Below are 14990 nucleotides of genomic sequence, written 5' to 3'. Positions count from 1 at the left end.
TTCATTTTCCACATTCAGTAACCCACAGTTCACATACACGTGAATTAGGGCAGGATCAGGACCCTTTTAGCCTGAAAGAAGGGGATAGCTGATCTGATTATTCCATTTTCCCTACCTCATCAAACGCCCCCACCCCACCAAGGAGTCTATCCATCTTCACCGAAGGGAGCTGTTTGGAAACTAAGACAGGCTTGTTGAGTGATCACGCCAGGAATTTTCTTTCCCACTTTTAAAACATGAAGAAAGAAACAAGTGAGGAAATTCCATGAGCATCAAGCTCTGAGCTACAAAAAAAAAGCGAGCTGTTACCGCCCCTACCCAGCCACGAAAGGAAGTTACGACAGTTGGTTCTGGCTGCAGTTTGGAAGTGGATAGGATCAGGGTTAGGGTTGAAGATGAGTTTCGTACCGCCACAGCCTGTCTATAACCCGGTGAGTGTGTTCGGTATCGCCCGGCTGCAGCTTCGCTCACTGTGACCGCCAGCCTTGGGCGGGGACAATAAGGTGTTAGAACAAAGTAACCGTTAGATTTTCCTCCTGTCTTTGGGAACTCCCCCCCCCCCCTTCGTCTCCAGAGAGACAAACTACAGCCTCTCATCACCCAAGAGAGTTATAAACTCCGAGCCGGTTATTGACTTGATGCCAGGGATTTTAATTGAGTAAAGATGTGATTCGGTCAAATTAGTTTGAAAAAGTCTAAGGGGCTGGGGTTCGTGTTCTTCACATAACGGAATGGACTCCGATCTGTGTGTTTAAAATAGCTTGCCGGGGGGGGGGTCCCAGTTAGGATGGGCTTTCGTCCCCTAACCAGCAAATTAATGTTTTACACTGTGTTTTAGTCACAATGCGATATCCTTCCGGAATGCTCATGGTCGTGGTCCTCGAGTCATACAGCCTGGAACAACTCATCGGTGGTTGCGAAGCGGGACTACTCCCATTTGCCTGTGTTTGGCCCATATCCCTCCCTAAGCCTGTCCAAATGTCTGTTAAACGTTCTAATTGTGCTCGTCTCTAACACTTCCTCTTACAGTTTGTTCCACGTCTACACAGCAGCCTCGGTTGAAAAAAAATTACCCTTTCAGGCCACTTTTAAATCTTTCCCCTCTCACCTTAAACCTATGCCCCTCTAGTTCTGGACTCCCCCACCCTGGGGGAATGGCCTTGGCTATTTATCTTAGCTGTGTAATGTTTATGCAGTTTAGTCTGTGTTGTAATAGTGGACACTTCACTGAATATATGAAGAAAAAAAATCAATTTCTTGACACTGACTTTGTCCAGGGGTTTGTGGGGAGAGAGGGTGGGGGTTTGAATCATAGAATCCCTACAGTGTGGAAACAGGCCCTTTAGCCCAGCAAGTCCAAACAGGCCCTCAGAGCGTCCCACCCAGACCCATCCCCCTATGACCCATCTAATCACACCCCTGGACACTATGGGCAATTCAGCATAGCCAGTCCACCTAGCCTGCATATCTTTGGACTGTGGGAGGAAGCCCACGCGGACGCAGGGAGAATGTGCAAACTCCACACAGTCACCCCAGGCTAGAATTGAACCCAGGTCCCTGGTGCTCTGAGGCAGCACAGCTAACTACTGAGCCACTATGCTGCCAGTCTGGCTTGGTAGTAAACTGAGAGGATCAGCTAGGATCACATTGAGCGGGCTGAAAGGCCTACAGCTGCTCCCATTTTCTATTTTTCCAGAACCTAATCTTGCATGGGATGGGTGTGTCACTGGTAGGCCCAGCATTTGTAGCCCCACCATAAATCTCCTTGAACTGAGTGCCTTGCTTGACCATTTCAGAAGGCGGTTAAGAGTCAATTGCATTGCTGTTGTTTGGGAGTCACATGGGTAAGGGAAACAGATCTGCTTCCCAGATGGGATTTTACTGTAGTCGTCGATAATTTCCTGCTTGTCATTACTGAGACTGGTTTTCAGTTACAGATTTGTTGAATTGAATAGAATAGAAGTTGAATTTCGTTAGCGGCTGTTTGAACCCATATCTGCAACCTGGTCATAGAGCCAGAAAGTCATACTGCATGGAAGCAGACCCTTTAGTCCACGTTCATGTTCCCAAACTAAACTAGTCCCACTTGCCTGTGCTTGGCCCATATTACTCCAAACCTTTCCCATTCAGGAACTAATTCAAATGTCTTTTAAAATTGTAACTGTAACTAAAATTTGCTAATTGTAGGACTTCTCTTGCTTGAAAATTTTCCTGCATTACAAAAGTGATCGCATTTCACAAGTAATTCGTCGGCTGTAAAGTACTTTGAAACACCTGGTAGTGAAAGATGCTATATAAATGCAAATATTTTCTTTATCAGCTGTTGGGGTATTAGCCATTATTGAAGAATTCTGCCCAGTTAATTGCCCTTGAGAAGATGGTGGAGAGCTGCCTTCTTGAATCAGTCCGTTTGCTGTAGTTAGACCTGTAATGCTGTTAGGCAGAGAGTCCTGGCATTTTGATCCAGCAACAGTGAGGGACGGTGACATATTTCCCAGCCAAGGTGATGGAGATGTCCCCATGTATCTGCTGCCCTTGTCCTCCCGGATGGTAGATATTGTGGGGTTGGAAGGTGTTGTCAAAGGAATGTTGGAGATTTTCTGCGGCGCATCTTGTAGATGGTACATACCCTTCTGACAAGCTCCTGCAGAGAGACCCTGGGGCTGAGACAACTAAATGAGTGGACAATATCCACCTCTTTGTGTGGTTCACAAAGATGGCTCACCACCATCTTCTTAGAGGCTAAATAATGGAGGGCAGTAAATGTGACGTTCGCATTCCACAAATAAAAGTCTCTTCACTTTCACTTGCCTTGCTGTAGAATCTTCGGATCTTGATTCTTGATTTTTTTTTTGAAAATACTTTTGTGACTTCCAGTCAGTTTGTGTGGATGGTTAGACGAGATTCTGTACAGTGTGGAAACAGGCCCTTCAGCCCATCAAGTCCACACCGCCCCTTGAAGCATCCCACCCAGACCCATCCCCTATAACCCACACACCCCTGAACACTACGGGCAATTTAGCATGGCCGATCCACCTAGCCTGCACATCTTTGGACTGTGGGAGGAAACCGGAGCACCCGGAGGAAACCCACGCAGACACGGGGAGAATGTGCAAACTCTGCACAGTCACCTGAGTCTGGAATCGAACCCGGGTCCCTGGCGCTGTGAGGCTGCAGTGCTAACCACTGAGCCACCGTGCTGCCCCATGGTATGAGCTGAGAGTTTTTTGTTTGTAAGTATTTAACTTTGCCAAGTACTTAAGTTTTGATTTGATACATTTCATTTCACTGCATTTAAAATTATAGACAATATTTCCAACACGTGTTTTACCTTTTGTGTCAAATACTGATTGCTGTATGTGGCCCAAAGAACTCTAAATAGTTTCAGGTGCTTAATGTACTGTATGACAGGAAGCTTTCGGTCATAGCCTTCCCTGTTGAAGCTTTGTTTTGGCTGCCCCAGACTTTAAGTGCATTCCTCAGCTTGTAGTTCTGCACATTATAATATGCCAGACTCTAACACTCAGATAGGGTTAGCTCCTTGCTCTGGAAGATCTGTTTGTGCAACTGAAAGACGATATGTTTCCAAATTGATGAGCAGCTGAATTACTTCCTAAGGAACAGGCCACAAAGGACCAGCTGGATAAAAGACCCACTCCGTTATCATAGATAATAAAATGTGAGGCTGGATGAACACAGCAGGCCAAGCAGCATCTCAGGAGCACAAAAGCTGACGTTTCGGGCCTAGACCCTTCATCAGAGGCTCTCTGATGAAGGGTCTAGGCCCGAAACGTAAGCTTTTGTGCTCCTGAGATGCTGCTTGGCCTGCTGTGTTCATCCAGCCTCACATTTTATTATCTTGGAATCTCCAGCATCTGCAGTTCCCATTATCTCTGACACTCCGTTATCATGTGCTGTTGTCTAATGGGAGCTGGTACCAAAAACACGCTGTGACTCACTGAAAAGCGAAACATTGCTGTGTATGATCACAACTAGCTCTGGGTGTCTGAACACTACCTCCCAACTTTCCCTTGACACATGGAATGAATTGAATGCCTCGTCAGACTTTATGTAATATCATCATGAATTGATTCTCTTGTGTCTTGTTGCAGTTGTATTAGACTTTGGTCAGGCCGTATTGGCAGTATTGAGTGCAGCTCTGGTCGCTGCACTATAGGAAGGATTTGGAAACTTTGGAGAGGGTTCAGAAGAGGCTTACCTGACTGGTGCCTGGATTGGAGATAATGGGAACTGCAGATGCTGGATGAACACAGCAGGCCAAATGTCAGATTGTGTGCTCCTAAGATGCTGCTTGGCCTGCTGTGTTCATCCAGCTCCACACTTTGTTGCCTGGATTAGACTGTTTTAGCTGTGAGGAAAGGTTGGATAAACTTGGCTTTTTTCTTTTTGCTAGAGCATCACATGCTGAGGGGGTGGGGGTCGGTGGGGGGCGCGGAGTTTAAAGGAAATGTGAGGTAAGTTTTGTTTTTGTAAGAGGTGGTAGTTGCCTGGAATGTGCTGCCAAAGGAGGTCATAGAAGCAAATACAACAGTGAAGTTTAAGAGGCATTTAGACGGTGTATGAATAGGAAGGGTTTAGAGGGGTATGAGCCAAATGCTGGCAGAAGGGACTGTGTCAGATTGGGATGTCTGGTTGGCGTGGATGAGTTGGACCAAAGGGTCTGTTTCTGTGCTGTATGACTCTGACACATGAACAGGTAGAAAATATAGGGACAGGATGGACTAGTGGGCCGAGGGGCCTGTTCCTGTGCTGTACTGTTCTGTGTTCTATGTAAAAGAAAAGTCTGTTAAATGTTCACTTGCAGCCAGATTCCTTACGAGAAAGCAACATGGATTTTCATGATCTCTCTCTGTTTTTTGCTGCTGAAAGTAAACAACCAGATCACTCGATGCTGTAGCCTCTTGTTCATTCCACTTTAGTACAGATCCAGCTGGTGACCCTTCTGCACTCCATAACTCATCCCTGTGGCCATTCTTTTTCACCAGAGACCAGTGAGCATCGACCGGTGATTCGGTTCTGAAGAGCTTCCCAGCCAATCCCTATCCTGAAGTCTTCCTTTACGGCGACTAAGCAACAGAGATGCTACGTAGCACTCCCAGGAGCAGGAGTCCGTGCAGTTTCCTTTTTTCCATGTTTCCCCCTTCCCAGCACTGGGACAGACTGCAGCAGCTGCATTGCTCACTCCCCATAGTTTAAACCTGGGCACTACCCACCGGTGAAGTCAGGGGCAGCAGAACACCATAATAGAGCCTTGACCTGCTGTGCTATTCAATCAGATTGTGGCTGATCTTCCATTGTTCCACTTGCCTGTCCCATACCCACATCCAGTCATTCCTGTAGTGGCCAAAGTCTGTGTATCTCTGACCTAACAGTTTCTGGCAGCTGAGTATTGGCAACTGTCGGGGATAAAGACCTCCAATGCTTCACCTTCCCTTTTAAATGAAGAAATCTCTCCTCAACTCAATCGTAAACAGTATACCCCCATGTCCCAGACTACTAACCAGAGGGAGCTAGTTCTCATCATCAACCCTGTTGAATCCTCTAAGATCTGTATACTTTGCTTTTGAGATATCGTGGGGAAGGGGTAAGTGATTCTCCGCTTCTCAAATGCTCTGTTCAGATAAGACTCATTCTCACTTACATCTGGACTGGATTCTGCGTGTTTTGTGCTGTGGGTTCCCCAGGCTATTAAAGAAGGACTGACCACGGAGCGCCCCGTGTTGACACTGTTCCACCTGATGGTTATTCTGTTTTGTCTTTCAGCCAATCCCTTACACTGGGCCCATTCCCGGAGGCCTGCAGGATGGGATGATGATCATGATCAGAGGGCGAGTGCTTCCTCAGAGTGACAGGTATTCCTTAAAGAATGTCTCTTAAAATCATGAGCTTGATTATGTTCACTATCCAGTTTTGAAAAGCTTTGCATGAAGGCCTACCTGCTTCCGGTGTAGAGGAAGGCTGAGCACAAGGGCCAGAGAAGTCCTCAGTGTTAGAGCAGTCACTTGCCATTGGAGATGCATTTACATTAACCTGTTTAGAGATGTTATTACACACCTCTGGAATAGGTAGGACTTGTACCTAGGCCTCCTGGCTCAGGGGCATGGACACTACCACCACGCCACAACAGCACTCTTGACATTGTCTAATGGAGTAATCTCAACAAATTCCAACCATTAGGAAACTGATAAGTTTGGGTGTGGGTGTCTTCTTTGAAGTCAGCCATAATATTGGGTGAGTTTAAATCTAACAGCCAGTGGAACCTGTGGGCTTCCTTGGTAGACAAACAGGAAGCTGGAAGAACACAGTAACCCAGGCAGCGTCTGGAGGACAGGAGCAGTCAACGTTTTGAGTATTATCCCTTTTTCCTGAAAGGTTGATTGCTCCTTTCCTCCAGGTACTGCCTGGCCTGCTGTGTTCTTCCAACCTCCTGGTTGTCTACTTTGGATTTCAGCATTGGCAGTTTCTTTTGCCTCTGTGGGGCTTCCTGCTAGGATTGAATTAGATTGAACGTGCAGACTTTCCTTCTTTGCTTGTTTGTATGTGCCTTGTCTTCCCATCTGCAGATCAATGGGGAACTACAAAATGCTTTGAGGATGGTCTGGTGTGTGTCACTGTGGCTGGTTTGTGACTTGGTTGGCCACTTACACCCATCTGAGCCAGATGGTTTGATCACTGTTGCTTGAACCTGGTTGAATATGGATCATTTTGCACAGCTCTAGTAAACCATGTTTCTGCTTTGGTGGTTTCCCCCCATTATCTCAGTGCTGGGAGAGTGTGAGCCTTCCTCACGGATTGTTGGGCTTTGAGACATCTTGTGGTTCTTTCTCCCCTTTCAGATTTCACGTGAATCTTCAGTGTGGCTCAATACCGTATCACTGTGACGTTGCCTTTCACTTCAACCCACGCTATGAGAACCCAGGCTACGTGGTCTGCAATTCTTACAAGGACCAGCGGTGGTGCACAGAGCAGAGGAAACATGAAATGCCAGTCCAGAGAGGAGAATCTTTCCAACTTCTCATACTTGTCCAGATAGATTGTTACAAGGTAATTTGTACAATGTTATAGCTTTCTTAAACAAATCTTTTGGACTGTTTTTATATTTTCATGGGATGTGGGTATCTCTAGTAATGCCAACATTTATGGCCGGTCCCTAGTTGCTTCTTGAGCAGATGTGGTTATTTCAGAGAATGCTTAAAAGTCAACTACTTGCCACATGCCCGCAGTCACGTGTAGGCCAGACCTGGTAAGGATGGTACATCCCCTTCCCTAAGGGACATTATTATGCCAGATGGGTCTTTATGCTAGTTAGTTGAGCTTAATAGCAACATTGCTAAGACTAGCTTCTGTATTCATTGAATTCACACCCCGCCAGCTGCCTTGATGGGATTTTAACTGGTATTCTGAAAGTATTCTGCACCTCCGTTACTAATCCAGCGATATAACTGTTGTACCACCTTCTCCCCTTTCCTTTCGTTCTTTGTGCTCTTGTTACAATTGGGAGCAATGCACTTTTTTGGGAAGCCTGTCTTGAGGAAACTGGAGTTGGGTTGCTCTGGGCATTACTGGAAATGCTGATGTTGTAGCCCATCCCTAACTGCTCCTTGAACCAAATGGAATGGTGTAGAGACTGAGGCTTCCTTGCCAACTCCCATTTTTGTTTTACTAAAGCTGCCTCTCCATGCTCTCTGCTGAGGAATATGAAGGAAGAGACAGTTCCGTTGTTGAGCTGTCGACCAGGAGAGAAACCTGGAGTCTTAAAAAGCATAGGAGCAGGCATAGAAACTTCAGCTTGGCTACCAAAACAGCTAGATCATGGCCAATCTGTTCCTCAGCTCCATTTACCCATTTCAGCTTCAGATCTTTTAATACTTCTGCTTTAAAAAAAAATCTGTCCCAGTTTTGAAAGCTCTGAATGTTCCAGCACCTGCAGCCTTCTGAAAGTGTGTGTCTTACCTGAATGGATTCGCCAGTGACTCTTCTCTGATTGGTAGTTTTCAGCCACGCTCTAAGAGCACCCCTGGAAAATTTAGATTAGATTTTGATTTTGTTACCACATCAACCCAGGTGCAGGAGTACAGTGAAAAGTGCATCATCTTAGATACAAAGGTACCTCGGTACGAAGTAGTAAGAGAGAGAAACAAAGTTTAAAAAGTTAAGCATTACAACCCATCATAGTACAAATAGTAAACTTAAAGAAATAAGGTAATAGTCAACAATAAGGTGATGAACCAAAGGCTTGGGTTGCAAGTTCTGACATAGACCTAGTTGCTGTGGAGCTCTGACTGAGTGCTCAGCTACAAGGCAGCTTTAAACCGTTGCACTTATTCAAACTGTGAGAGTGACCTAAATGACCCAGCCCCAAGGCCTGCCCCCTGCAGCACTGCGAACAGTCGGCCTACACAGCTTTAAATACATTGAAATCTGTTCCTAACTCTCTCTACCCTACAGCCTGGGTTCGTAAGGAACCAGCTCCCCTGAGGGTCGTAATAATTATTCAGCCTTGAAATGGGGTCCCAGTGGGGAAAATGTTTGGGAGCCCCTCCTGCGGTGATGGGATAATGGCATGGTGACTTTTGAAGTTGTCAAGACTGAAATTATTTTGGGTTTCAAAGGATATGAAGCTAAGTTGGGTAAATGAAGTTGAGGTTGTGATATCATTGTTTCTTATTTATTCACAGATGTGGGTGTTACTGACTAGACCATCACTTCCGGCCTTATCCCTAATTTTTTTTATGGGCTGCCGTCTTGAACAGCTGATGTGTATCAGCATTCGGTGCTGTTAGGGAGGTAGTTCCAAGATTGTAACACACTGAAAATAAAGGAATGGTAGTATATTTCCAAGTCAGGATGGTGTATGCTCAGGGAAATTTTCAGCTAATGGCTTTCCCTTTCTGCCTGCTACACATGAAAGATGGACAGGTCGTTAGCCTGCTCCTATTTCCTCATCTCCAGTCAGTTCTGAGTGAGTTAGTGTGGGTGTTAGTAGAGATGAGGAAGTGGACTAGTAGGCCAGCTGGAAAAAAGGAATGGGGGATATGAACAGGGCATGTTAGCTGCTGTTGAAACTCTGGCAAATTCTTTGTGAATTGTGGGTTATCAGGTCAGTCATTTGTGAAATGTTTTCTGGACAAGCCAGCAGCAATCTGTGAGCCATGAAGCTGGACTGAAAGGTTCAATGCCTCCTTCCCGGGCGATCTGTGTTTACAGTAAAATCAGCACCTCTGCACTGTGTGGCTGCAACATCAGCTGTATTTTCACAGCTCATGGGGTATTGACTCAGCGCTGGGGTTTTTTCCAACACCCACTTCCTGTAGAAGGTTTGTGTGTAGAGAAAGGAGGGCAAGATCTTGTGACAATGAGAATGTATGTTCATTCAATATGACCAGTGGCGTCAGAAATTGCCTAACTGTTGTACAATGAGGAATTTGGAAAATAAATAGTGTGACACAGCTCTTTGAGATGAAGTCATGGTTAAATTTTATTTTTAGTTTTATTTCAGCAGCTTTCTTTCATGTGATGGGGCCATCATTGGTAAGGTTGGCATTTGTTGCTAACTCCATTTTGTTGTTCAGTTGACCGTTAACTCAGTGGCTTGTTGGGCCATTTCAGAGGGCAGTTAAGAGTCAACCACATTGATTTGGGCTTGGAGTCACTTGTAGGCCAGACCATATAAAGATTGCAGATTTCCATTCCTGAAAGGCAGCGCTGACCAATTGATGGTAGTTTCATTGTTGCCATTGCACAGATGAGCTTCCAACTTTACATTTTAAGTGTTTTCAAATTCTCTAAGCTGCTGTGATGCTACTACTGCACCACCTCCTATCTCCAGTTTTATTGTCCCAAGTTAATGGCCTCCAGAACAATTAGGTTGGCACTATATGATGTTTTTGGCATTGATGTTTGCACCCCATGACCAAATAAAAACAAAACATGTTGATGGTTAAAAGTGCCATTTGTGAAATTGGGGTAAATCTTGTTTGGACTTTTTGGTTCCAGCTACTGGTCTTGTCTTTTTGATGTTTATTTTCCTAAGGCAGGGCTTGTGTACTTGGTTAGGAATATGACAGCTGCGTTTGCTGGCACATTTCTGTGACACCATGATGATTGATCAGGGGTTAGCCTCCTATGTGGGTTACACAACCCTGAGGAGTTCCTTATTAACTAAGTGGCACGGTGGCTCAGTGGTTAGCACTGCTGCCTCACAGCTCCAGGGACCCGGGTTCAATTGCACCTGTCGTTGACTGTCTGTGTGGAGTTTGCACATTCTCCCCGTGTCTGCGTGGGTTTCCTCCGGGTGCTCTGGTTTCCTCCCACAGTCCAAAGCTGTGCAGGTTAGGCGGATTGGCCATGCTAAATTTCCCATGGTATCCAGAGATGTGTCGGCTAGATGTGTTAGCAATGAGAAATTAAGGGTTAAAGGGATAAGGAAGTGGGGTGAGCCTGCAAGGGATGCTCTGTGAAGTGTTGGAATGGACTTGAGGGGGTGAATGGCCTGCTTCTACCCTGTAGGTGCTCTATGGGGGGATAAAAAAGACTGGGGAGGCCACACACTGGTCTCAGCTTCTACCTTTGTCGTCAGCAATACCCAGAAAATCACTTAGGCCAGTCCACCTAACCTGCACATCTTTGGACTGTGGGAGGAAACCGGAGCACCCGGAGGAAACCCACGCAGACACAGGGAGAATGTGCAAACTCCACACAGACAGTCACCCAAGGGTGGAATTGACCCTGGATCCCTGGCGCAGTGTGGCAGCAGCCGTAAACACTGAGCCACCGAACTGCCCATGGGTGGGATGGATGGGAATCTTGCTGCAGGCTGCCATTGACTGTACTGGGAAGGCAGAGGTGGGACTTGGTTATCTCTCATCAGCTCGTGGTTAAAGAACCATTTGTGTTGAGAGAGAGCAGCTAGCAGCACTTGGGGTGCTGTGCTGTTGCCGAGATCGACGGTCTGAGCAGAGGGAATGGAGAAATGAAATGAAACAAACAGAAATCAAATGCCTACTGATAACCAAATGTGAAGCTGGATGAACATAGCAGGCCAGGCAGCATCTCAGGAGCACAAAAGATGCTGCTTGGCCTGCTGTGTTCATCCAGCTTCACACTTGGTTATCCTGGATTCTCCAGCGTCTGCAGTTCCCATTATCTCTGACCAAATGCGTACTGTCTGTTTTTCTTAAAACAAAGTTGACACAGTCCTGTGCAGGACTGGTATCGCACAAACCCCCAGAGGCTTTCTGTTTCATTGACCCCTTGCGTTACCAGCTGTCTTCATGTATGTTGTGTTGTTGTCAAGGTGGCAGTGAACGATAAACATTTCCTAGAATTTAAGCACCGGATCCCAATCTCCAGGGTGGACAGCATTACTATCGATGGCCAAGTCGAGATTGTCTCCATCAGCTTCATGAACAGCAATGTAAGTCACGGATGTGGTGTGTCGCGTATTGTTATTTGAGATTTCAAGTACTATTGGTGACAAATCAAAAGTTACTTTGGTGAGCTCCAGTATAAGTTCCCAAATCGTGCATTTGTAAAGGTCCCCTGTGTCTAGCTCATCCAGCAGCTTGGAGCTGAGTGAATATTTGTGTTTTGGGAACGCGCTCTTATCCTCACTGTGGTGAGTTCACTCAACTTGGTCATGTCTGAAATGATGGAAATGAGACAAAGTAAACGAGCAGGAGCTGCAGAGGCAGGGTTGCAGAAATCAGCCTCAGTATCTCCTGCCCAACAATCCTGGAGAGTTCGGGAGACAATGACCATTTCTGTCTAACCCCTTGATCAGTTGTTACGTTTCAATCCTGTTCAGGTTCTGGCCTTATAATTTAAGTCTTACTGTGGGATCTATCCTCTATCGAGGATGTGGAACATTTTCCTACAAAGAGATAGTATCTACCTGTTCCGCTGGTTTAGTAGATACCCCTTTGCTAAAAGGTACTATGTTTTGAGCAATGTTTATCCCTTGATTTATTTGTGTGTTACACCCGCAGATCGTTTGGAAACGCACAACACAATCAAGCAGGTTAGCATGGCTTCATGAAGGGGAAATCATGGCTGACAAATTTAATGCATTTCTTTGAGCAACTTACAACCATGGTAGAGAAAGGGGAGGCAGTTATATATATTTATTTGTAACAGCCATTTGATGAGGCTCCACACATTAAGCTACATAATATATAAGAGCCAACAAGCTGGAGAGCTGGATGAACGCAGCAGGCCAAGCAGCATCAGAGGAGCAGGAAAGCTGACATTTTGGGCCTAGACACTTTTTCTAAAGAAGGGTCTTGGCCCGAAACGTCAGCTTTCCTGCTCCTCTGATGCTGCTTGGCCTGCTGTGTTCACCCAGCTCTACATTGTGTTATCTCAGATTCTCCAGCATCTGCAATTCCTACTATCTCTCTAAAATTTAAAAGAACCCATGGCTTTGGAGCAAACCGATCGGCTACCCACATCAATTAAGTTGGTTTATTAAAGACAGAATTGGGATTGGGGGGAGGGGTGAGGTATTGCATTTTCAGGTTGGCAGCCTGTAACTAGCAGAGTATCGTAGGGATTAGTGCTTGGGTCAGTCTACAGTATTAATGACTTGGTGAAGGGAGTGAATGTGGAAGCATTTATTCACTGAGGGTCATGAATCTGTGGAATTCCTGATTGCAGAGTAGTGTTGAGGTCGTTCATTAAGTGTGTTCAAAGCTGAAATAAATGGAACATTTCAATGTTTGTTCACTGGAGACCTTTTAACATTGTGAAAGCTTTCTAGATTCTCTGGATATCCTGTGTGCTTGCATCTCAAGGATAGATATGAAAGCATTACTGGCAAAGTCAACATTTATTGCCTGCCTTTAATTTCTAAGGGCAGTCAATCATGTAGTGTTCATTGGTAGTCACGTGACAGCAGATAATTCCGCCCCCCCCCCCCCCCCCCCCCCACCCACTTTCAAAAAGGGAATAAATGGATTTTTACAACCATACAGTCTCTTCATGGTCATTATTAGGACTAATATTTTATTCCTGCTTCATTAATTAATTTCAATAATTAAAACTCTCAGCTTTCGCATTGAGATTTGAACTCCTATCTTTGGTACATTACTTGAACTTCTGGGCTTCCAGCTTACAAGTCCAGCGATGTTACTGTGCTACTATTCCTCTCTGTTAGAACATGGAAATAAAACCTATTCTCTTACAAGAGAAAGGTTTCTTAACAGGTTTAATTCCTTTGTCTAGTGAATCTTTTGAACTTTGGGTTGTCTGTCCTGTAAGTTTTGAGAATCAAAAACAAAAATTACTGTAAGGTTTTGGAGTAGATCTGTAGCTCATGCTGTGGATGTTGTGGTTGATCGGCTCGCCAAGCTGGTTTATTATTCTGCATCAGGAAGATACCACGCGCCCTGACACACTAATCACACTTCCCTACATCAGGAACACATCGGAACTAACCACAAGACTCCTACGACCGCTGGGCATCACACAAACCCATGTCAACCCTACGACAACTGCTCACCTGAAATGAAGACCCACTCCCTGCCATTGACAGGACCAGTGTCATCTACAAGATCCCCTGCAGAGACTGTGAGAAACACTACATCGGACAAACAGGAAGGAAACTAACAATAAGAGAACACGAACACCAACTGGCTACAAAAAGGCACCACCAAAACTCACTCATCTCAATCCACATGGGCAAGGAGAACCACCGCTGCGACTGGGACAAGCTAGGCAGTAACAGGCATGGGAATTCCTCGAAGCCTGGCACTCCACGAAGAAAGCCATTAATAAACACACAAAACTCAATCCCATATACATTCCACTACAAAGGAAAGCCGGAAGTGAGGCAATCCGGCTCAACGGACCCCAGAGTTTAAAAACCAGGCAGGAAAACACACCCGCGCTTCATCAGAGGCTGCACTGAGGATGTTGCGAACTGTGTAACGAAATGTCTCCGGAACAATAACCAATTACAAAAGTTGGTTGGCGACCCAACCCGCAGAAATTACTGGAAAGCTCAGCAGGTCTGGCAGCATCTGTGGAGAGAAATTAACGTTTCAGGTCAAGTGACCCTTCCTCAGAACTGCTCTGAGGAAGCGCCGTTGGACCCGAAACGTTAACTCTGATTTCTGTCCACAGATGCTGCCAGACCTGCTGAGCTTTTCCAGCAACTTTGTTTTTTGTTGCACATTTACAGATGTTTTCTGAGAATGTTGTGCTTTGAATTATCATTTAAAATGACTAGATGTTTTTGGATTAATCTCTCTCTCTTTTGCTCTCTTCACTTTCAGGCTGGTCCCATGTTTGCTCCCCCTGCCTTTGCCAATCCGGTAAGAGTTATTCTTTGGCCAGTGAATCCACTGATGTGCCATAAGCTTTTATTGTTTTTCAGGATGTGATCATGCCTCTCCCTCTCTCTTCCCTTGCAGGCTTGTTCCATGTTCCCCGCCCCACACCCGGCCAATCCGGTAAGTTCTGAGTGTTTTTATTTTGGTTTGCTGAACCTCCAACTCCATTTCTGTTGTGCTGCACTCCACCCCCTTCCCTGGCAATAGTCTGAGATTGATTCAGTCAGTCAGTTTACAACCTCAGTTTAACCCTGAGGTGGGCTCTCGAACCTGCGTGAAGCCGTTGCTGAGATCGCCTGCTTCCAGCTCTGCACCCAGGCAGGATCAAGGTTACAATTGCTGCGGAGACCTTCAGTCATGCCTTTATTACTTCTGGGCTTGAATATTCCAACACCTCCCTTGCCTGCTGTCCCATATTCTACCTCTATGTAAACTTGACATCATTCAAAACTCAGAGATAGCAAGAACTGCAGATGCTGGAGTCAGAGATGAGACAGTGCGGAGCTGGATGAACACAGGAGGCTGGGCAGCATCAGAGGAGCAGGAAAGCTGACGTTTTGGGCCGGGACCCTTCTTCAGAAAATTCATTGAAAACTCTGCTGTCTGTCCTAACTCAGGATGTCCCAAACTCCTCTGACT

General features: G+C 45.7%; 1 protein-coding gene across 6 annotated transcripts in view; it reads left to right on the top strand.

Moving 5' to 3' along the window:
• Window positions 1-300: 300 nt before the first annotated feature.
• LOC125464749 (galectin-6-like) overlaps window positions 301-14990 on the top strand; it is a 32455-nt gene continuing 17765 nt past the window's right edge. For all 6 annotated transcript variants that reach the window (XM_059655312.1, XM_048557521.1, XM_048557520.1 and 3 more), the window contains exons 1-6: window positions 301-431; window positions 5785-5873; window positions 6858-7065; window positions 11318-11437; window positions 14295-14333; window positions 14433-14471. In XM_059655312.1, the coding sequence (XP_059511295.1) occupies window positions 396-431; window positions 5785-5873; window positions 6858-7065; window positions 11318-11437; window positions 14295-14333; window positions 14433-14471 (531 nt within the window). In that variant the 5' untranslated portion in view covers window positions 301-395. The remainder of the gene's footprint in view (window positions 432-5784; window positions 5874-6857; window positions 7066-11317; window positions 11438-14294; window positions 14334-14432; window positions 14472-14990) is intronic.

Source organism: Stegostoma tigrinum, chromosome 27 (assembly GCF_030684315.1).
Source record: "Stegostoma tigrinum isolate sSteTig4 chromosome 27, sSteTig4.hap1, whole genome shotgun sequence".
Classification (NCBI taxonomy): domain Eukaryota; kingdom Metazoa; phylum Chordata; class Chondrichthyes; order Orectolobiformes; family Stegostomatidae; genus Stegostoma; species Stegostoma tigrinum.
Note: the sequence above shows the minus strand (reverse complement) of the source record. Positions and strands in the feature narration are given on the sequence as shown.